This window comes from Drosophila ficusphila, unplaced genomic scaffold (assembly GCF_018152265.1).
Source record: "Drosophila ficusphila isolate 14025-0441.05 unplaced genomic scaffold, ASM1815226v1 contig_414, whole genome shotgun sequence".
NCBI lineage: Eukaryota > Metazoa > Arthropoda > Insecta > Diptera > Drosophilidae > Drosophila > Drosophila ficusphila.
In genome coordinates this window covers 19,457,543-19,479,192 of record NW_025064328.1, presented here as the reverse complement: position 1 = coordinate 19,479,192, position 21,650 = coordinate 19,457,543, and the positions used below count along the sequence as shown (strand labels likewise).

Sequence of the window (21,650 nt, the reverse complement as noted above, 5' to 3'; positions counted from 1 at the left end):
ATGTGTGTTCTGAATTTGTTACTTATTTGATAGACAACTATAAATAATTTAGTATTTATTTGGATTGAAAAATAAATTCCTCGAATTTTCGACTATTGTTCATATGGCAGCTATATAATATATGTAGTTGTGCGATTTTGATAAAATTTAATTCGTAATTCAAGAGTTGTCAGAAAAATCTATATTCCTAAAATGGTGCTTGTCTGATGAAAAACAACGATGTTATAATTTTATTTCAGTTATATTTTGAAATTCTTGCTCATGGGATTAAAAACAACGACGTTAAATATTTTTTGTTTTATTTATTTATATATTTTTTGATCTTTCCTATGGCAGCTATATGATAGAGTTATCCGATTTTGATAAAATTTAATCCGAAATTCAATAATAGTTAAAAACGCAATCTGGAAATCAAAAACAAGAGCGTGAGAACTTTTTATTTCATTCGGCCGATCCGTTCCAACTTATATTCAGCGTGCAATAACTACACAACTTTTGGTAAAGTTTCAGCAAGAAAGCTTTAAAACTGAGAGACTAGTAGTTTGAAGAGAAACGGACAGACAGACAGACGGACAGATGGACAGTTGGACAGACGTATTTCGATTCAGATGGTGATGCTGGTCAAGAATATATATACTTTATGAGGTAGGCCTGAGGTGCCTTCTTCACTGCGTTGCAAACTTCTGACAGCAATTATAATACCCTTTTGCTCTGCCAGGTTATAAAACTTAAAAACTCAATAAAAAGCCTTCCCAAACAGACAAACACAAGCACTCATCAAAAAAGAGTTTTTTTAACTTCCCAAATTCCTATAACTTCCTGTTCATGCAAACATTTTTTTAAACCAGCAAACAGGAAAACATATTGTTTGTATTAAATAGGCTTTTAATACCTCTAACAAACCAGTATGAGTAGTTATACTATTTTGTTGCCTATTATTCATTACTGTCTTTAAAAAACAGATAAGCCGCTTCGTCGACTTAGACGAGAGACGACACCTCTACATATTTCTCGGATTGAAAGTAAATTGTACGTACATCATCCAATAGTTTATTAATTATAATAGGCCGTAAATGTTTTACTGTAAAAATTATCATTGGCATTTATTACACATTATTATGGCGTTTAAATTTAACTTTAAAGTAATTACTATGACTTGAGAGTGTTGTTCTTTAATTGATTTTCATGACGTACACGGGTGTAGAGACAAATGATTTTTCTATAAATGTGAGTATGCTATATATGAGGATTGATACACTTGGAAGTATCAGAGTTTATTGAGACACTTCGAAAACAATGGATCGTCATTAGCTGGGGGCCCATCTCGTCCCACCGAGCACGGTGTTTAATCGCCGTCTAATTTAGACGATTATGATGATAGTTAATGTACAGAGATGTGCGTGTGTGATTGTGGTTGGGGTTATCCTTTCAAGTTGGTTAGCTCGTTGTTTGTGTCCCCTGTCGAAAGCCCTCCATTGCAGTTGATAGCCATGGTGCAACCTGGTCCAGCGCTTGCTTCCAGTTTCCTCCGGGTAACCAACTCACGACTGTTTCGGGTGCTGGACAGGAGGAGGAGGCGCCGGCTTGAAGCACTGCAGCAGGAAGGCCGTGTAGACCACGAAGGCCACCGCCAGGGCAATCAGGGCGTACATGAAGATGTTCAGCTCTGGCTGGCGGAAGCGGTTCTTGCGCAGCCACTCCAGCACCTCGTCCTCGGACAGCAGATCGCCTGCAAAGACATTTCGCCATTACAATCCTAACCCTTATGGGCAAATCTCAGACTTACCTCTGTATATGCTGGGGAAGCGTCGCCGGAAGTAGACCATTGCCGGCAGCTTTGTGACGCCCCACTTCTTGGCATATCGGGAATCGGCCATCTTCACAAAGGTTATGTCCAGATTGTCCGTCTCGCTGTCAATATTCTCGAGCTTCTCCAGAGCTGCAGTGCTGTCCGGCTGGTTGTGCTCATCTACGTCGGAATTTAAACCTAATAAGAGTAACTTGGAAAATCATTTCATTTACTCACAGAAGAACACGGCCAAGAACTCATTCTCCTCGAGCAGTTTGTCCAGCATTTTCCGGTTGACCTCTTCTATTTCGTTTTTGATTTCGAACACATCTTGTGACGTGAGCCAGGTTATAACCTTGTCGTGTTGGTGCATATCTCCATCATAGAGGACGGGCACTTGTTTTCTAAAATAACGCAGAGTTACAAAAATGGTCTATATAAGTTTTATGTAGGAACGCACCGGAAATACACCAGTGAAGGTATATTGACAATTTCGTATTTCTTGGCCGCCTGAATGCTGGCAATCTTAACAAAATCAATGCCAAACATATCGGCTTCGCCATCGATCTCCTCCAGCTCCTCCAGAATCTCCTCGCACTCGGCACAGTCGTCGTCATCTAAATTTCGGGTATTTAGATGTTGATTTTTTTACTTGCTTGAAAGAATTTACTCACAAAAGAACACCACCAGCAGGGTGGACTCGGCCATCAGACGATCCAGCATTCGCTCGTTGACCTCCTCGATTTCATCGGCCAACTCGCGATTGTCGTCATCGATGAGCCATTCCAAAACAGACTGTTCGTTTTGCAGATCGCCCTCAAACAGCAAGGGATTTCCATTTCTGCAAAGAATTCCAGTTAAGGTAAGAGCTTATTCTAATCTTTGAAATCAAGGCTTACCTGAAATAAACCAAAGCCGGGAAGGTTTTGATCGAATAGCGCTTGGCCAGCTGCGGATCTTGGATCTTGACCATGTGAATGCCGAACACGTCGCATTCGTCGTCGATCAGCTCCAAGCCTTCCAATATCTGGTCGCAAATGTTGCAGTTGATTTTGTCTGGCAAAACAATAGTTTGATCAGTTAACCAACCGAAAGGAGTAGTAGAAACTTAGTGGCAAGCTTAAGAATCGGTTAGCGGTAGTGTGAGAGGCAAAGAAAACGCCGTAACAAAAAGGTATTCCCGTCCAAACTAAATTCCAGTGAATTCCAGCAAGTCCGAAGTGAAATACGATTCGTTTTGAACTCCAATCGGTTGGCATGAAGAAATCCGATTTAGTTTGGTCGTAATACGTGGCGGCCTGGTTTAGTGCAGTCAAGAATCGGTTCTGGACATAGAACAGAGCTCCTACGAGGGTTAGACGTGGTTAGAGCTCAATCGAACATGCGCATTCGGAGCTGGGAGTTGCTTATTGGGCACATGGAATACGGAAGGAATACCTTGTTTTTCGATACGTTTTCTTTTACGTGAGATGTAGTTTTGTACGAATTGGCTGGATGAGTGTTTTGTGGTTTTGGTGGTGGTCAGGTTGCTTTCTTTAAGACTAGAGGGGGAGCAGAAACTGCGGCAGAAAGCGGGTTGCTTCCCATTGCGCTCTGGTGGCACTGAGGTCGGATCGGTTCAGGTGTCAGGGATAAGTTTTGGTGGTTTATGTTCGATGCGGTTTGGGGCGGGGATACAACAATTCAGAATGGGTGAGATCATGAGAACGGTTGTGCGGCAACGGTTGTGCGGCCTTCTGGAGATACTCACAGAAGTAGACGGCCAGGTACTGGGTCTCCTCCACCATGGTCTCCAGCATTTGGCGGGTGATGAGCTCGATGCGATCCTCGGTCTTCTGGGTGATCAGCCACTGGAGCACCTCCTCTTCCTCGCTGAGTTCACCTGCAATGCGTGAGATTAGTGAGGTCGACTTCACCGGGCTCAACTGCTGCCTCACCCTCGAAGACGTTGGGTATTCCTCCCTCGAAGTAGACAAGAGCCGGATACTCGTGCACGCCGTAGCCATCGGCCACGGAGAAGTCCCTTGTCTTCACGAAGGTTATGCCGTGCTTGTCGCAGTCGTCGTCGATGTTCTCCAGCTCCTCCAGGACCTTGGTGCATTGCTCGCAGCCATCCGCATCTGGTTGTCAAAGGTTCGGGTTGGGGAATATCTAATTATTCAACGGGCACTGTACACGAGGTGGACAATACAGGGTACTACAGCAAGCACTACACGAATGTGGACTAAAGCACAGCAAAAGTTGAGGGGTCATGAGATATAGTACATTTCTTAAGTCCCGACTCCACTGATGAGCTCACAGGGAACTGATGGTGCCGTCAAGCTCGTCAGTGGTACCAGGATCTGTGGTTGTCAATGAATCAGGCTAGTACACAACAGAACAGGGAAAGAATCTAATCAGGAACTGGAATAGAACATCTAACGTTGAGCATACAAGAAGGTTTCGGGTACGACAGAGATATAGAGAAAGAGTCAGAGCAACAGAGAGATAGAGCGAGTTTCGGGGGGAGATTCTGGATACATTCTCTATACAGGGGAAGTGTGTGCAGTGTGTGGGTGGTGCTTTGGTTTCTGGTGTGCTGGGTTGGTTGTGTGGTTAGACATTCTGGGACTCATTCCAGTTGCACGAGATCTATGAAGAAAGTGTGGCTACCATCGTCTTGTTTGACCGCAGGCGCATCCTGTGGAGCGGCCGCAGGACCAGGCGCCACTTCGCCCTCAGCACCTGCCGCCGGCGCATCCTCGGCCCCCCCGGCGGCCGCCTCGGAGGGATCTGCCTCACTGCCGAAGGCGGCGGCGGCACTGGCTGCTCCGCCCTCCTGCTGGTGCTGATCGCGCTCCTTTTTCAGACGCGCTTTGCGCGCCGCCTTCGAATTGCAAATGTCGCACTTGGTCTTGTTCCCTACGTTTGGGTTCGATTGTGTGGTTCGGTTCGAGATTCAGAGAGCAGAGTCGCCGATAGAAATATAGATAAAGTCTTCTTGGTTAGATACAGAGAGCGCTGTTAAGAGGCTTAGTCTAACTTGTCTGGTTGGTTAACTACAGTACACAAAGTTGCTGCAAACTGTTTGCGCAAAAGCGTGATAATCAATTCGGTAAAGTACGAAAATGGCAAAAAGACAATAGTTAACAGCTTACAAAAGACTAACCCAAGTTGTTCATTTCGTTTTCAGATTAAAAATAGCTGTTTTTAGACAAATATAGTATGTTCGAATTGAGGAAAGACTTTGACAAAACACTAAGCACGTAAGACAAAATGGAAGCGAACAATAGTACTTTAAAAGAATTGATATCACCAAACCGATTGCAGCAGATAAAACCTTATTCCTCAGAGATATTCAGAATTCGTCAGTTAATCAGAGGGCGCTTCCTGCTGCAGACTTACAGAAGTAGACGGCTATGGAGCCAGACTCCTCGATCAGGTGAACGAGTCTGTCGCCTTCGAGATCTTCGATAACATCTCCACTTGGATCCTTTTGCGTGATCAGCCAAGTGAGGATCTGTTCTTCTTCGTAAAGATCACCTGGAAGAGAGCGAATTAAACATTGGGACTCTCACGGGGAAAAGCACTCCTACCGGCGTATATAACTGGCTCCTTGGAAGTGGGTTTGAAGAAGACAATGGCCGGCAGAGCGAACACTCCGTACTCCTTGGCCATCTGCTTGTCGTCGATCTTGACAAAGTCAATGCCCGCCTTGTCCGCCTCGTCGTCAATGTGCTCCACTTCGGCGAGGACCCGGGGACACTGCTTGCACTCATCGCTATCTGAAGTTGGGTTAAAGGTAGACGGTTAGTCACAACCAAAAACCGATTCGTTCTGGATCTGGATCTCACAGAATATCACCGCCACGTAGTCGGAGTTCTTGCGGATCTTCTCGAACATCTTGCGGTTGACCTGCTCGATGTGGTCGGTCATCTCCATGTTGGCCGGGCTGGTCAGCCAGTCAAGCACCTCCTCCTCGTCGTCGATGTCGCCGTCGTAGTTAATGTACTTGCCCTTCCGGAAGTAGGTCAGACCCGGCGGGTTCCGGAAGCCGTACTTCTTGGCCATCAGCTTGTCGTGCATCTTCACTATATAAATGCCATATTCGGCAGCCTCATCGTCGATAAGTTCGATGTGCCGCAGCACTCGTGGCGCGTCGGGATCGTCTTCCTTGTCTGCAATGGCGTTCGATTTCCGATTAGCTTGGTAATGACACCATTTGAGTTCACTTAAAGCCTAACTTATAAGAGTAATAATTTGCTTCAGTTTTTTTTTTGGGCAGTTACAGTTTTTAGTGGGCGCGATTTAAGAACAGTATATGCAGTAGTCATAACTCCTAGATTCCTTAGCTTTTACCTAAGACGCTGTCCGCGGATTATACTTACAAAAAACAACCGCTAAAAAGTCTTTGGTGCCTATATACTCGAAGAGCTGATCACGATCGATGAGCTGAATGCTCTGGTCGGCCTTCTGTTCGAGGATCCAATTGAAGACGTCCTGATTGCTGGCGATGTTACCTGTTTGCGGGCATTAGAAACGTAGATGTTAGATGCAGTCGTGTTTGAATTGAACGGAGGGGAAAGTTCCAGTTGGTGGCACATACCTGTTGGCTGCAGTTTGTCAATCAATCATCAGATTTTATCTTGAATGTGTATACAAAATTAATGACCGCTTTGTTTGCTCTCACCCCCGCCCAAATAAATTGAGTGTGGGCTCCTTGCCAAATCCCCACCAGGTCATAATTAATGGCCACATTTGGCTGCCTATGACTCAAAATAAGTCGTTTCTTTTCGGGAGGGGAGAATTTTTGTGACAGAACGTATAATTGCTGCGATACATTCTCAAGGTTTTTTAAAGTATATTTTAAGCATTTTTATGGTATTTGTGTTTGAAATTATTTAATCAAGGAAATTCTGAATTTCAACGTTAGAAATTCCTTAGTTTTAAATAAGAGAACCTAATTTTATTGAGTTGGATGGTTTTATTGAATATTCTTACAATTTCTTTCAGGAGTTAATGTTTACAAAAGTGATTTCGGTTTGATATGCGATTGATTCTTAGAATATGACAATTTTCGTTTTGAAAACTTGTTTTACAAAAATACATTCGCTTGTTCTTGACTTAACAGCTGCTGTTCAACAAAGTTTGTTTACATATATGTTGGATTTAGTTACAATTGCGTGTATTGTGATAGACTTTAGCTTAGGAAAACATAATTATAAAGATTAATAATTCGGTATTTTGCAAATACCGATAACAAAAACAATAGCGAGCGGTACAGGTATCGCTCTCAGAAGAAAACAAAAGAAACAAAATGGCGAGTTACATTGTATGCGAGGCCATTGTTCATCGAGAAATAATGGACTTCTTTCCATAATCTACAACAAAATTAAGTATACGGCGTGTATGCTGCAACATGGTTGGTAAAAGGCTCCGGTTACGCAATATATTGGCCTGGGGCCCTAATGTTGTTACTACAAAAACAGTTGATAGCTCTCATCGTTACACGTCTCAGTTAAAATAGTTAACAGTCAACAGTTGGGCACTGTCAGGTGTAAATTGCTTCAAAAAATATTTTATCTGTTTGTTCGTTTCGTTTTGTTTTTATTTTGTTTTGTTTTGTTTTGCCTAGGCTCTTGTTAAAATAGACTAACTACATAAATGTAAATTGTATATTGTGACAAAAAGAAGTAGTATCAAAAAGTTTAGGTGTTTGTTATTGACAATAGACAATGGCTGATCGATCTGTTAATAACAAAGTTTGCTGGCTAAATATACAAGTGAAAGTTCTCAGAAGTTTGATAGTTGTTTGTTGAAGTAATTGCTTTTAGTTTGAACAAAGTTTGTTGAAATCCGTTGACAAAATGCAACAAATGTTTGGTTTAGTTAAGTTATAGATCGGGGTCACCAAGACTACGTGGTCCCTCTTGAAAATAGTTTAAGCGAAGATATCAACAATGTTTTAGTTAGTAAGATTTTTTTGGTTATGTTTTAGTTGTTTTGGTTTTGTGTGACTTGCTACTAGTAGATCTTCTCAACGCGGAACAACGATTATGATTTTCGGCCTAAAAAGGGTGCTCTTAGATCTGTTCCGGGCACAGGATATTAAAGTGGTCGACATAGTGTGGTCGTAGGGTGTTTAAAGGTTAGTGAGGTGAGCCTCATTTGTAGGGACACACAGCTACTCGAGTTCGGTTATTTAGTTGGTTCTCGTCACACAGAGATGATGTACATTTAATTATAGAAACCTGTCATTGAAGGTTCTTTGGTGGCTTTACAGGTTTGATTTTGGTTTTGGTTTTTGTTTGGTTTGGTTTTGGTTTTGGTTTGATATTGGTTTTATCGGCTGACAACAGTACGTATACGTGCTACTTTAGTATGGCATATCATTCAATCATACAATCACATTTAACTGTCTGTGGTTTTCCACACTCAGTTAAATTGTTGCCTTACTCCCACAGAGAGATATCCTGAAAAATGATATCATACAAATTTTTTAGTCGATTTTGGAAAAAATTAATGCCTGCAAGACACAAGAGAGAAAAGAGAAGAGAAATAAACAAATAAGGTAACGACCAAATTGTGCATGAGTCTGTATGTGTCTGAGTATGGGCACAAGAAGAACAAAGTGATCGGGGAACAGGACGATGAGTTTGACGTTAAATGGACTTGTCTTGGCTTGTTTCTAGAGCTAGGTGACTTCGATGTGATTCGATGTCTGGTGGTCCAGCGACTACGTACCGGTTTTCACGTTCAGCTTGCCGGACTTCTTCGATCCCTTCTGCTTGGAGGCCTTCTCCACCTCCTGCGACTCGTCGTCGTTGGTCACCGGCTTCTTCCCAGCCTGCGGCTTGTTGCTTCCTCCCGAACGCTTGTTGGCATACGAGACCTTCACCAGGGGCTTGTCCTCGTCGTCCTCGTCATCATCGTCGTTGTTCGAGTTCTTGGCGCCCTTCGCCTGCTTCTTGGTGGCCGCTGGCTTGCTGGCCGGCTTGCTTCCCTTGGATCCCGATGCCGATGCCGATGCCGATCCGGCGAACTGGAAGTTTCCGCCGCCAATGGGACGCTTGCCCTGGTCGCCCTCGCTATGTCCGATCCGCTGGGCCGTCATCTTAGGAACTTTCGTTGACTTCTCCAATTTGGTTGGACAGCATTGGAATGGTTTGTAATCGTTGGGCACGAAATTGTTGCCGCGCTTAGCTGAATGGCCGTCGTGGCCCAATCCAACATAGAAACATTCGTCATCTGTGTAAGCAAACAAACAAAAACATTTTGTCAGATTGTTTAATTTAATAGATTTTTGTTTTTTCGGTTCACTAGCAACAGCAACAGAAGGTTCGTTACGATAAGTTATAAAAAAAAGGTTTTAACAAGAGTGCATCATTGTAGGCTAGAACTAAGAATAAAAGTCGTTAACTGTTTTTCAGCGCTTTTCTTAAACACCTCCGGTTTGAGCAGAGGTATAGAGAGAGAAAAAGAGCAGTTAGTACGATTTTCCATTCGATTTTCAGACTTGAAAGATTCTTTGTTCTAGAGTAAAAGCGTGCTTTATGAGTGGAAGAAATTTGAAGTTGTTTAAATATAACTTGAAATCATATTTTAAGACTACTAACTGACAAAATGCTTTTGATGCTGACTGTACAAGTTTCGGATTCGGATTCTAATTTGTAAACACGTTAAGTATCGAGTTAAGCCCACGTTGTACATTTCGATTCGACTGAGTGTTCACTTAATCGAATTATAGGTTGTTTTTGTTCATATGCTTAAATATTTTCTATGGAACAGCAGGATCGTTATAAAATAATATAATTAAACGAACATAACGATTACTTATAGTATTATGAAAAAGTAAATTATAAATCAAACAAAATAGGTATTAACACATTTTTCGATTCGCTACGGAAATAGTTACGTTTTCCAAAGTAAAAAAAATGTAAAATTCCTTGCTTAAATAATTTCAAACATTGTGTCAGCTATGTATGATTTAAAATTCCTTATATTCGGCTTTTGGTGAGCAAAGGTTTTTGTCTTAATTGGATAATGGATAAAGCTACGGATGTAGGATTAAACATTCAGGGGTGGAACATAGACGGGCAAGGATGGTTATTTGGCTTGACTGTACTCCCAATTGTGTTTGACCCTCACATGATATGTTCTTTAGCACAGAAGCTATGCGCACTGCACACTGCACAGATATAGAAATCGCGCCAACTTGGAGTGGTTACCTTGTTTAAATGCAAATCTATTTGATTTCTTCGTCCCCAAGTCTGTAGATAGACAATGAAATTCACTGTAGTCAACGTTATCGAGTGTTCTGTGGCATTGCAAAGTGTAAAAGGTTGAATGCACAGGTGGGTAGAGGAAGAGGGATTGAAATTTAGGTCGGGTTCGACAAAACATTGAACAACTTTAGTTAGTGCGTCAATGGCAACTCACATTCAGCTATTACCTATTTCATCTATTAGCCGACCCGAGCAAAGGTCAGCAAGGCGATGTATCGTTCGACCTTTGGCCGTGTGCCTATACTTTGGTTTACTTTTAATGTCCTCTTCTTCTTCGTCATCCCCATTCCCGTCTTCGTCGTCATCCTCATCATCGTCTCCGTCATCGTCGTCATTTTCGTCGTCCTTATTTGTATCCTTCTCCCCTCTTGCTTCTTCGTCATTATCTTCCTCGTCATCATTACCGTCTCCATCCCCATCCTCATTATCCTCATCCTCATCCTCATCATCCTTATCATTATCTTCTTCGTCTTCATCTTCCTCATCGTCATTGTCATTTTCTTCGTCATCATTCTCATCGTCGTCACCCTTATCGTTATCATCTCCTTCATCTTCGTCTTCATCTTCGTCGTTATCTTCTTCGTTGTCCTCGTCTTCATTGTCATCTTCATCATCGTCTTTATCGGTGTCTTCCTCTTCATCCTCTTCCGCGTCATCTTCATCCTCGTCCTCATCGTCCTTATTGTCCCCATCTTCATCATTCTCGTCGTCATCACCGTTATCATTATCCTCTTCTTCATCCTCGTCATCATTATCCTTATCATTGTCTTCTTCCTCATCCTCATCGTCTTTATCATTGTCTTCTTCGTCATCGTCCTCATCTTCGTTATTGTCATCTTCGTCATTTTCGTCGTCGTCGTTTTTGTCATCATTATTATCTTCTTCCTCATCCTCGTCCCCATTGCCCCTATCATTATCTTCGTCGCCTTCATCGTCCTGATCGTCATCCTCCTCATCCTCATCCTCGTCATCCCTCTCATTGTCTTCTTCGTCATCCTCGTCCTCGTCGTCTTTATCAATATCCTTCTCCCCTGTTGCATCCTCCTCATCCCCGTTTTCGTCATCCTCATTGCCTCGTCTGTTCTTTCGTAACCTTTCTGTTCGTATCGCATTCTGCAGTCGCTTTAACCTTTCCCTTTTATCCTCATTGCTTTCTTTGGGATAGCGCAATTTAAGAATTTTTTCATCACTTGCGTCGTCATCCTTTCCTATATAAGAAATTATCATTATGTTTTGGCACTTTTATTTTGGGCAAGAAACGGGTGTATGATATTGGAATAATAAATTTTGTACGTTTTATGGAACCTTTTTTTACTCAACTGACTTTGTATCGAAAATTTGGCTTATGGGCGTGAATTTAAAGCAGAAAACACATTTAAAATAAAGACGCTTACTCTTTTGATTGACTAACCACTGCAGCACACGGTTTTCATTTTTGAGATTACCTAAAGAATATAAATTGTTAAGTAAGGGCGCCTTAAGTTTTGATTGACCTTTAACCTACCATCATACATAATCGGAACGCCGGTTTCGTAGTAGACCAAAGCTGGGAATGCGAAAATGCCAATTTCATGGGCCAGCTTGACGTCATTCGATTTGACAAATTGAATTCCGTGCTTATCGGTGTCATCGTCGATGTTTTCCAACTCTTCCAAAATGTCAGAACACGATTCGCACTCATCATCATCTATTTAATAAATATTTATTATTATTTCAATCCCAAGTTTCATCAAGCTAAAAGAGTATGCTACTTACAAAAGAACACAGCCAAGTGCTCAACATCGTTGATCAAAACTTGCAGGGTCTTGCGATCGACGGACTCAATCACATCAGCGGTCGATTCGTGCAAATCAATAACCCACTCAAGAATTTCCTCTTCCTTCATCAGGTCACCTAAAAATTGTAAATTATATTTAAATTGTATATAATTATAGTTATTAATTATAATATTTAATTAATTATAACATTAATATATAACTAAAGAATATATAACGTTAGTACTTTATAATGTACTTACCGGTGTAAATTGTTCTAAACTTATGTCTATAAAATGCAAGTGCCGGCAGACCGGGCAGATCGTATTCCTTATCAATATCATCGTCGGATGTCTTTACAAAGTCAATGTCTTTTTCCTCGCACTCGTCATCGATGTTCTCCAGTTCGTTAAGAATCTTCTGGGCCTTCTTATCGCCCTCAGCATCTGGCGATCAGAAACAGAAATGAAAAGATAGCTTAATATAAATAACCGAACAAATTAAAATGGAGAAAAATGATAATTGGAATTAAAAAATTAAAAGGGAATACAAAATGGTATAAGTGATAAACTTAATAGATGAACAAACTCTTACAGAAGAACACGACGACGTGATCGTTTTCAGCCAAGATCTTGTCCAACATCTTAACATTGACCTCCTCAATTTTTCCGGGAATTTCGAGGGTCTCGTCGTCGGTGATCCAGGCGAGCACTTCGTCCTCGTCGTCCAGGTCCCCGGTGAAGTGCAGTGGGTCGCGGTTTCTGAAGAACACCAAGCGTGGGTAGGTCTTGACATTGTACTTCTTGGCCACTCCGGTGTCCTCGGTGGTTACGAAAATGATTCCAGCCTCGTCCAACTCGTCGTCGATGCTCTCCAGGGCGTTCAGGGTGTGGTCGCAGGTCTCGCCGGGTTCGCAGGGACCCGTGAAGAAGACGACAACATACTCGTGCTCGTTGATTAGGTTGACCAAGATCTCGTCGGTGACCTCCTCGATGGTGGCCGTCTTCTTCTGCACCAGCAGCCACTCAAGCACCTCGTCCTCGTTCATCAGGTCGCCCTCGTAGAGCGCCGGGATCTTGTTCTCGAAGTAGATGAGGGCAGGCAAGTGGTCGAGACCGTACTCCTTAGCCTCGGCGGCATTATCGATGCGCACAATGACGATTCCCTCCTTCTCGAGTTCGTCGTCGATGTTTTCCAGCTCGTTCAGGATGCGCATGTCCTGCTTGTCGTCCTTATCGTCTGTAAAAAGCAACTGTTGTCGAACCAAAGTGGATATGAACTCTGTGCCTACTTACAGAAGATAACCGCCAAGTGCTCAGTGTTCTCGACCAGCTTGTCCTTCATCTCGTCGGTAACCTCGGGAATCTCGGAGTAGCGCTTCTGGTGCACCAACCAGCCCAGCAGCTCGTCCTCTTTCATCAGATCACCCTCGTAGATGTGTGGAATGCCACGTTCAAAGAGTACAATCGAGGGTATCTCATCGATACCCCATTCCTTGGCCTCCTTGTCATCGTCGATCTTGACAAAGGCAATATCGTTCTGATCGCACTCATCGTCAATGTTTTCCAATTCTGCGAGGATTTTCTGTGATTTCTTTTGGTCTTTGTCGTCTGTGAAGGTGAATTCAGGGGATTAGCTCAAGGGTTTTGACATGCGCTTATGAAGCTAGGAAGGAGAATGGTCAACAAACTGCTGTTTCGCTCAACTTGTAACTGGAAACCTACAATCTACTCTTTTTCGAGGGTCTACCAATTTCACCTTCAAAGAACAAAGGTCTACTACAGGTTTTGGTTTAGTTTTGATCAATTAGTTTCGAAGCGCTTTGAAAATTATTGCTTGGCACAGGGTTAGAGTTACGATGGCAAACACCCCAGAGATACAACACCGAGTCAACTGTACAATATCAACAGAGATAGGGAGTCGAGTGCACAAGCGTCCTTGGTCCTGGCACGAGGTCGCGAGCATAAGCCTGAAATCACTTACAGAAGAGAACGGCTACGTGGGGCATTTTCTCAATGATCAAGTCCAACATTTCGTCGGTAATGTCCTCGATTTGGTCGGAACTCGTTTGGTCTGTCAGCCACTTCAGGAGCTTCTCCTCGTCCTCCAGATTGCCCTCGTAAATAGTTGGAATGCCTTTTTCAAAGTATATCAGCTTAGGAACTTTGTTGATGCCATATTCGACGGCCTCTTCGGGATTGTCGATCTTCACGAAAGTAATGCCCAGCGCGTCGCACTCGTCGTCAATGTTTTCGAGCTCTTCGAGCACTTTCTGGGATTTCTTGTCGTTGTTGTCGTCTGGAAAACAGCTCGTGAGCAAACTTGTGGCGACGGGGGTTGGGATATTTACAGAACAGCACGGCAATGACGCGGCCTTCCTTGATCATTGTGTCAAGCATCTCGTCGGTGACGTCCTCGATCTCATCCCGTTCCAACTGGCTCAACAACCACTTCAGAATCTGCTCCTCGTCCATGAGATCGCCGTCGTACACGTTTGGAATTTCCTTTTCAAAGTAAACAATGGCCGGAATCTGCAGAGCGAATAATACGGTTTTGTGAGAGACCCTTCCACCGTCAGTCTATTTGCAGTCGTACCGATTCGATTCCGTAGTCGGCTGCCGCCTTGGCATCGTCAATTTTCACAAACTGAATGCCATGCTTGTCGCAGTCGTCGTCGATTTGCTCTAGCTCCTCCAACACGGTCATCGAGTCGTCATTTCCATGATCATCTGCAGATTAATAGAGGTCGGTTATCGAGCCTCGCCTGCGCGAATTTGCCCTCTACATACAGAACAGCACCACCAGGTTGTCGATGTTGCTGATCAGCGTCGACAGGGTTTTCGAAGTGACGTCCTCGATCACGTCATCCTCGTCGCCTGTCGACTTGTTCTGCACCAACCATTCCAGGACGTCCTCCTCCCGCTGCAGTTCACCTGGAGACACAGTTCGATATTAGCGACAAGGAAACCGGGTAGGTCGGTTTGATATGTAGGTCTGATGTTGGTTTGATTGAGTGGTCGTGGAGATTCGGGGCGAATGTGGGTGCGTAGAATGGAGGTACCTTCGTATATGATCGGAGTCTGGTGGCGGTAGTAGACCAGGGCGGGCAGGTTGCCCAGGTTGTACTCGTCGGCCAGGGCCTCGTCGTGTATTTTAACGAACCCGATGCCCAGCTGGTCGGCCTCGTCGTCGATATTCTCCAGTTCCTGCAAGGCCTTGGCGCACTTGCGGCATTGCTGTTTGTCTGGTTCGTTGGTTGGTTGGATGTTTCATAGAATCAGGCAAACAATACATGATTAGGGTCTTCTGGCTAGGAGGAAAGTCCCGAAAGGGGGAAAGTGGACTGCATACACCAGGACGAGGTCACGAAGGGGTAGAACATTCAGGGGTTATGTTTCGTGCGGCTGTAAGTTGTGTTGTTAATTTGGAGCCATTTCATAAGGGCGAGTGCATGCAGGGCCAAGGAATTCCAGTCGGCTGGCGAGTTACCCAATAGTTCCTTTATTTACACCGTTTGTTTACAGCACCATTGTCTGTCTGCGTGCAACCTGTTGCAATATGCTTGTCTTGGTAGGGGAGACACCTTCGAACTGGCCACTTAAGAGTGTTGATATCAAAGAGGAACGAGTTCTCTGAAAGCTCTCTCCTTCTCCTTTCACCTATTCCCCTATCTCATTTCGTTGGGCTTGCTTGAGTTGAGCAAGCTTTCGCTTTCCTGCCCCCGCTGCGTATACGTAATATTTATTTCTATGGGTTGTCGGTGAACTTGTAAGTGCCTTTTCCGATGGCTGACTGGCCACATGTTCGTGGCAACCGATCACGGCACCTTGCGAATGCAGTTAGCCGGCGGTGGTACACGAAATTACACGCTCTCTAAAAGCATTACCCGACCAGAAATATCTGCCTTTTACCATTCAACGCGATTTGCTTTTCGGGAGCTGTTGAGTGGGTGTCGCCAAGGTGACAAGGCCAGCGCACACACCACTCGGCCAAACTGTTCATAATTTACTGCACAATGCGCGGAAATATGCAGAATCTAGAAAATCAAACATGTTTATGGGGCTTCGACTCTGCGTTCTCCGACGGCTTGACCAATTTTTGGCCCTGTTGCAGACATGGGCAAACGCTGCACTTAACTAAAAATAGTGCAAGTCAGTCGGGGCACACATAGTTACAGAGCTGCAGTGGGGCGGATGTATGGCATATGGGTGCTTGTACTCGTGTATTATGTAAATCAGCATTTGGCCACGACAACCGAGGATCTGGCCATAACCATGCACTGCCGGCCAGTGCTCGAGTGCGCCAAGTTGATGTATTGCTGTATGCAAAAGCAATTAAAAGTGCTGTCTGTCTGCAGCCCCTGATGGATACAACCCCGATTGCCGGGGAGTGGACAGGGGCAAGACAATGGGCCACAATATCTTGTCTTGTCTCACCTACATGCTGTTCGCATCGATGCATTAGGAAGACCTTTTGTGCTTTTTATGCCGTCTGCGCTTGATAAAAATACCTATAGATAGTGTGGCGGATACTGCAGATAGGTTCGTGTGAATTCACACACTTCTGCCACTCTATAGTTAGTTGTTTCAGAATCAAGAATCAAGAAACAACACAGGCAGCAAGAGCAGCAAAAATCATTTTGTTGGCCCGACCAACTGCTTGAGTTATCTATTTATAGCCCCAAAATTGTAGGTGGCTGTGTCGAAAAGAGACGGCCAGCACCAAATACTTTGTTGTTGGCCAAGACATCGACGTCGGTGTAGTCGTATATAGCCACATTTTCTGCAAGTATTGAACTTATGTTTTTCGATAGGTAGACTCATGCCTTTCCTCCATAATTCGAGCAAGGCCAGCCAGCAATCTCTGAGCCCCTCAGAGGTTGACATCTTTCCTTTTTTCTAAACACGTCTTACAGCAATCATTCAAGTTCTGAATAGCTGTGAGTCTCTAACCAAATTAACCGCCGGTTTGTACGAATCACAGGGCTTGGGCTCGAATAGAGATTTGGGGAGAACGGGGAGGTGCCGGGACCAGAAAAACATAATCTGGCGCCGAGCCCAAACATTCATCTGCACGGTTTCTGTTGTTGTAATGTTTATTATTATACGTATACGTAATATGTGTGTCTGCCTTGGTCGATAGCGAACGCGAAAATAAGAAATCTGCTTGTCTAAAAAACAACCAAGAATTACTACAGTGGTCATTGCATCTATTTAAGAATTTGTCCTTTACCCAGGGCATCGACGTCAGTTCTAACTGACTACATCGCCGGAAAATTGAAAGATTTCCCAATAAATAGACCTCGTGGTTCATCAACATAAGCCCCAGTATCTATCTACCGCTGTGCCTATTTTCCCCGAAATCGGTCCACACAGTCATAATAAGCCTTAATACACTGGATTGTTCGGTTATTCGGGTTAAATAGCCAATTGTGAAGTACATATTTACATATCGTTTCATGGTCATTGCGGAGGAATCTTTTCGAGTGCGGTTTTGGATTACTGGAATCAGGAAAATTATAGGGGAGAGGGAGTAGAACATTGTGAATAAATTATTTTCGGGAAAACAAAGTTTCAAAGTGGGGAATTAGATGGACGGGGCAAGAACGAAGGCTCCCAGTATTGGTTCACGAAAAACTTACCCATAACCCTGGGCGGGCATGTTTCATGATCTGGACCTGCAGTCGTTTGATAAAATATACATTGCATTGATAAATTTTCCGTATGTAAATTGGCTCAGAAAGGGTACGAAATTCCGCCGAGAGAGACATATTTTTATAGAGAGTAATATTGAGGGTTAAGAACGCCGCCATTTAGCTTTGGTTAGTCACAAATAATATACGCATTTATAAAGAGAGAGAGAGAGAGAGATAGAGACGTACGCATAGAAATCGACTTAAAGAATATACAGTATAGGTAGATATGGTTGTGGTCTATACCTATGTAGCTGTATGATTTTAGTCACAAGAGAGCTAAACTGTTTGTGTTCGCTAAAAACTGCAACTGCTTTGAAATAGAACATCATAAAGTCAGATCTCCGACAATAAGAGTTTTCGGAGTAGTATTCGATTGGAGAAGTAGCCTTAAGATCAATTCAGCAGACTTACAGAACAGAACGGCTACGAAGTCGGTGTCCTCGATGATCTTCTGCAAAATCTTGGAGTTGACCTCCTCGATGCGATCAGGCAAATCCATGGCCTCCAGAGAGGTGAGGAAGTCGAGCACTCCCTCCTCGTCCATAAGGTCGCCATCGTATATGATGGGCTCCTTCTCCCTGCGTTCAGAATGCCAATTCAGAATCAGTTCTAGTGTCACCCAACCGACGGGTTGGAGTACCTACCTGAAGTAGGTGAGGGCGGGGAAATTCTTGATGCCGTACTGTTTGGCTAGTCGTTTGTCGTTGATTTTCACAAAGTCCACACCGAAGGAGTCGGTGTCATCGTCGATTTTCTCGAGTTCCGCTAGAACCTTATCACAGGTCACGCAGCTCCGCGCATCTGAAATCGAAGAAAGCAGACACTTGAGATATAGAGATACCAACATCAATTGACAATCAGCAACTGCTGCGCACGACGCCAAATCCACAATCCACATTCAAATTCAGAGATTATTCATTCCTATAGTAGATACAGGATGCATCATCGGTCTGCTCAGGGAAAAAGGCTGAATGAATGAATGAAGTGACAGCAGCGCCAGGGCAATTCGTTGCTATTAATGCGGCAGCAACTGCCAACAAATATGCTAAAATTTTCTAAATTAATTCATAAAATTCAGGCGGCCACTATGGGGGAAATGAATTGCTGCAGACAAAAGACCACTATTGGCCCACGTCTCTACAAGAGTTCTGGTCGGTTTAACGCCAGACTGCAGAAATTGGAATCATTAATGCATCGCCGAGTAAGCACCGAAGGTTCTATTTCACTTTCCATTTAAGCGATTTTCCCCTGTTTAATAAGTAATTGAAAGCTAGCCCAACCCGCCATCCGCCCCAATTTCTAATTTACGATTTCCAAATGGGAGTCTAGAAACATGGAACAGACTCATCTGTTTGTAAATTTATCGATGGTATTTTGGTTCGATCCGATGTGATCCGCGTGTTTCCTCAATGCATTGCAATAAGGTAAATACCGTTCACTTGCAGCAATAAACACAAATATCTCCTCGATAGAATTCGTTTAAAATTTTGAGCTATCTGGGATTTGATCACCGCAACTGTTCAATGAGCTGCCATTTACGCAAATGTTCCATAATTATTTTCGTTTGTTGGCCAGTGGCTTTGAGACTGGTGCTTTTTAATTTTGAGTATTTTCATTGTCAACAATTATTTTTGGAAAAGCCGCCAATGCTAATGAAACACATAGAGAGAGTATGTAGGTAAAATATGTATGTATAAGAAAATATTACAATCCGAAGATCACTTTCTTGTTTATTAACTTTGACATTGGCGAACAATACATTAAGGCCAGATCTATTTTTAAGGTGATTAAAGAGATTTTATATATAGCACCATTAGCAGTTTGTTTATATGACTTTTTTGATTATTTTCTGCGCCCGAAAGAAAAAGAAAATGTATAAAGGAAACAATGAGAAACCATTTTTTGTTTTTGCAGCAAAAATAGATCACCATCGAATGTAAGTGTTCTCACACCGATTTGAAAAGGGCAGGAAATCGGTTGCCAACTGGAAGGAAGTGAGTGTCTCCGACTCTTCGGGTAGAGCTACATTTGTGCCAAGATTTTGCGCCAAAAAAGATTTAAAAAAAAAACCCAAAAATACAAAAAGCTGCCTCCGACTCTGTGGCGGACGAGACGGTGATTTCTCACAGCCAAGAGAGATTTCTCTACTCATAAACAGATCGCCAGATAGCGCACAAGCGAAAATTATATAGAAAAGGGGAAGGCAGCGCAGACTACAGGCAGCATGCGGAGGAGCGGAAAAAAATAAAAAATTAACCGAATGAAAATCTCGGACATTTCGAGCAACGAATTTTTCACATATTTTCATTTGTATGTGAATTTTTAGAATTTTCACTAGCGAAAATTTATATAATATGCCTTCTGTTACTATTTCGAGTCCGGTCGGCTGGCAATAAAAGAGCCGTGCCCGGACGTAACTGAGAATGGTGCCCGGGAAACTCACACCAGAAGACGGCCACGTAATCCTTGTCGGCCAGGAGCTTCTCCAGCTGCTTGGCGTTGACCTCCTCGATCACGGCCTCGGGCTCCGGGGGCGGCACTGGCTGCGAGCCCTTCTTGTTGTTGCCGCCGCCATTCACGTGTCCGGGAAAACTCAGTGCCAGCAGAGCACACACGAGCAGCGCCAGAGTCTTGGGGCGGGCGAGAGTCATCCTTCGATCCTTCGATCCACTCTCCACAATCCCCACAATCGGTTACGTTCTTCCTTCTTCGGTTCCTTCGGGCGTGAGAGTCTCTAGACCCTTGACTCGGACATGCGGGCGTGTGTGTGTCTGCTCCTTTTGGCCGTGCACTTTTCGGTTAAGTCGTTCTCGTCGCTCGCGATTTTCGTTATTAAATTTGTATTCCTTTGAGAATCGGAATCGGTCACTATTTTTAGTTGATAATGGTATTTCTTCTTTCGCAACTTATTTTATGTATAACAACTTTTGGTACACTGATACATATACACGGTGCTCGTATATACACAGCCGAAATATATGTGGGGTATATATGAGAAAAATTAGATTATATATGTGGCTTCGCTGCTATTAATTGAACGTTTTCCGCGGACTGTTCTCTTCGCTTTTCTGACTTTGTTCCACTCCGTGCAGAGGTCCGCTCGCGACTGAAAGTATTTTGGTGGAAACTCGGTGCCATGCAAGAGGCCTTGCCCGAGCTTTAGGGATCGTGCGTTCGGGCTTTCCGCACATTGCCCGCTCCCCGCGAAAAGCTTTGGAAAGGAGCGCAGGAGCGCCACACTGGCCGATGAAAGATCGTGGGATGAGTGTGGTGGAATCACTCCGATGAGCGAGAGTTTTCCCTTTCTCAGTGCAGTTCTCTGTTTATGCATTTCTTGCATTTGGGCTGGCGCACAAATGTTCTTTACGAATGGATCTATAAAAACAAACTTTGAGAAAAACATTTTTGAAGTGCAGCCATCCTCCGAAATGTGTACTGAAAATGGTTTGTACTGATTCAAAAGAACTTGGAGGAGCTACACACAACACACACAATTCTCAAGCTGCAGAAACCTGAGGAACGATAACTCATAGTTACATTTATTCTTGTTCAGGATCGTCGAGATTAAACTATAAGACTACAAGGGCTTGAATATTCGAAATGTTATTGACAAGCAGCCATTTTGATGTACCAACAGATTGCATTGATAGTTTCGACTCTAGTCATAAATTCGCAAAGAATTGCGTTTTTTATACCCTTGCAGAGAAATTTAGAAGAAATCAAGTCGATCTGATCAAAAACAACGGCGTTAAAATTTTTTATTTCATTCTCTAGTATGGGAGGTATCCGATAAAGTCGGCCCATCCGGCCCGTTCCGACTTTCATATATACTGCGTGCAATAACTACACAACTTTTGGGAAAGTTTCAGCAAGATAGCTTTAAAACTGAGAGACTAGTTTGCGCGGAAACGGACAGACGGACAGATGGACAGACGGACAGACGGAAAGACGTACAGGTATTCCGATTCTGCTCGTGATGCTAATCAAGAATGATGCTGATCCAAAATTGTAATATGGTATATTATTCTACATTAAATTATGTAACTTTTGACTATTACACTTTCTTACAATTCCTTTGTTTTTTTCCGACTTTTCGTGGTTTTAAAAAAAATGGTGTTTTGGCGATTTTCAAAAATGGTGGGGAATCG

The 21,650-nt window shown here is 43.4% G+C and overlaps 1 protein-coding gene across 12 annotated transcripts; it reads right to left on the bottom strand.

Annotated features, from left to right (window-relative positions):
• Positions 1–1,034: 1,034 nt before the first annotated feature.
• LOC108094296 (midasin) lies at positions 1,035–20,597 on the bottom strand. 12 transcript variants are annotated; one of them, XM_017194801.2, is made up of 28 exons: positions 19,946–20,597; positions 18,147–18,303; positions 17,914–18,080; positions 17,449–17,484; positions 14,869–15,051; positions 14,597–14,740; positions 14,403–14,536; positions 14,158–14,338; positions 13,791–14,105; positions 13,103–13,417; positions 12,402–13,046; positions 12,071–12,253; positions 11,809–11,946; positions 11,558–11,740; positions 6,157–6,288; positions 5,623–5,946; positions 5,365–5,553; positions 5,174–5,311; positions 4,442–4,690; positions 3,727–3,909; positions 3,540–3,671; positions 3,227–3,391; positions 2,689–2,845; positions 2,464–2,630; positions 2,250–2,406; positions 2,027–2,193; positions 1,787–1,969; positions 1,035–1,729 (listed from the first exon to the last, which is right to left on the bottom strand). In XM_017194801.2, the coding sequence occupies exons 1-28, from the start codon at positions 20,151–20,153 to the stop codon at positions 1,542–1,544; spliced, it is 5,520 nt and encodes a 1,839-aa protein (XP_017050290.1). In that variant the 5' UTR covers positions 20,154–20,597; the 3' UTR covers positions 1,035–1,541. The 12 variants fall into 12 exon arrangements, with proteins under 12 accessions (XP_017050290.1, XP_017050291.1, XP_017050292.1 ...); XM_017194802.2 differs by lacking the exon at positions 3,227–3,391; XM_017194803.2 differs by lacking the exon at positions 4,442–4,690.
• Positions 20,598–21,650: the final 1,053 nt, after the last annotated feature.

Excerpts from the sequence above, each read along its gene's own strand:
- LOC108094296 (XM_017194801.2), bottom strand. The coding sequence starts at position 20,153 with ATGACTCTCGCCCGCCCCAAGACTCTGGCGCTGCTCGTGTGTGCTCTG. Across the intron at positions 13,418-13,790 it reads CCACGTAGCCGTTCTCTTCT|ACGACAAAGACCAAAAGAAA; the intron begins GTAAGTGATTTC and ends TCACCTTCACAG. Across the intron at positions 1,970-2,026 it reads GTTCTTGGCCGTGTTCTTCT|ATGAGCACAACCAGCCGGAC; the intron begins GTGAGTAAATGA and ends ATTCCGACGTAG.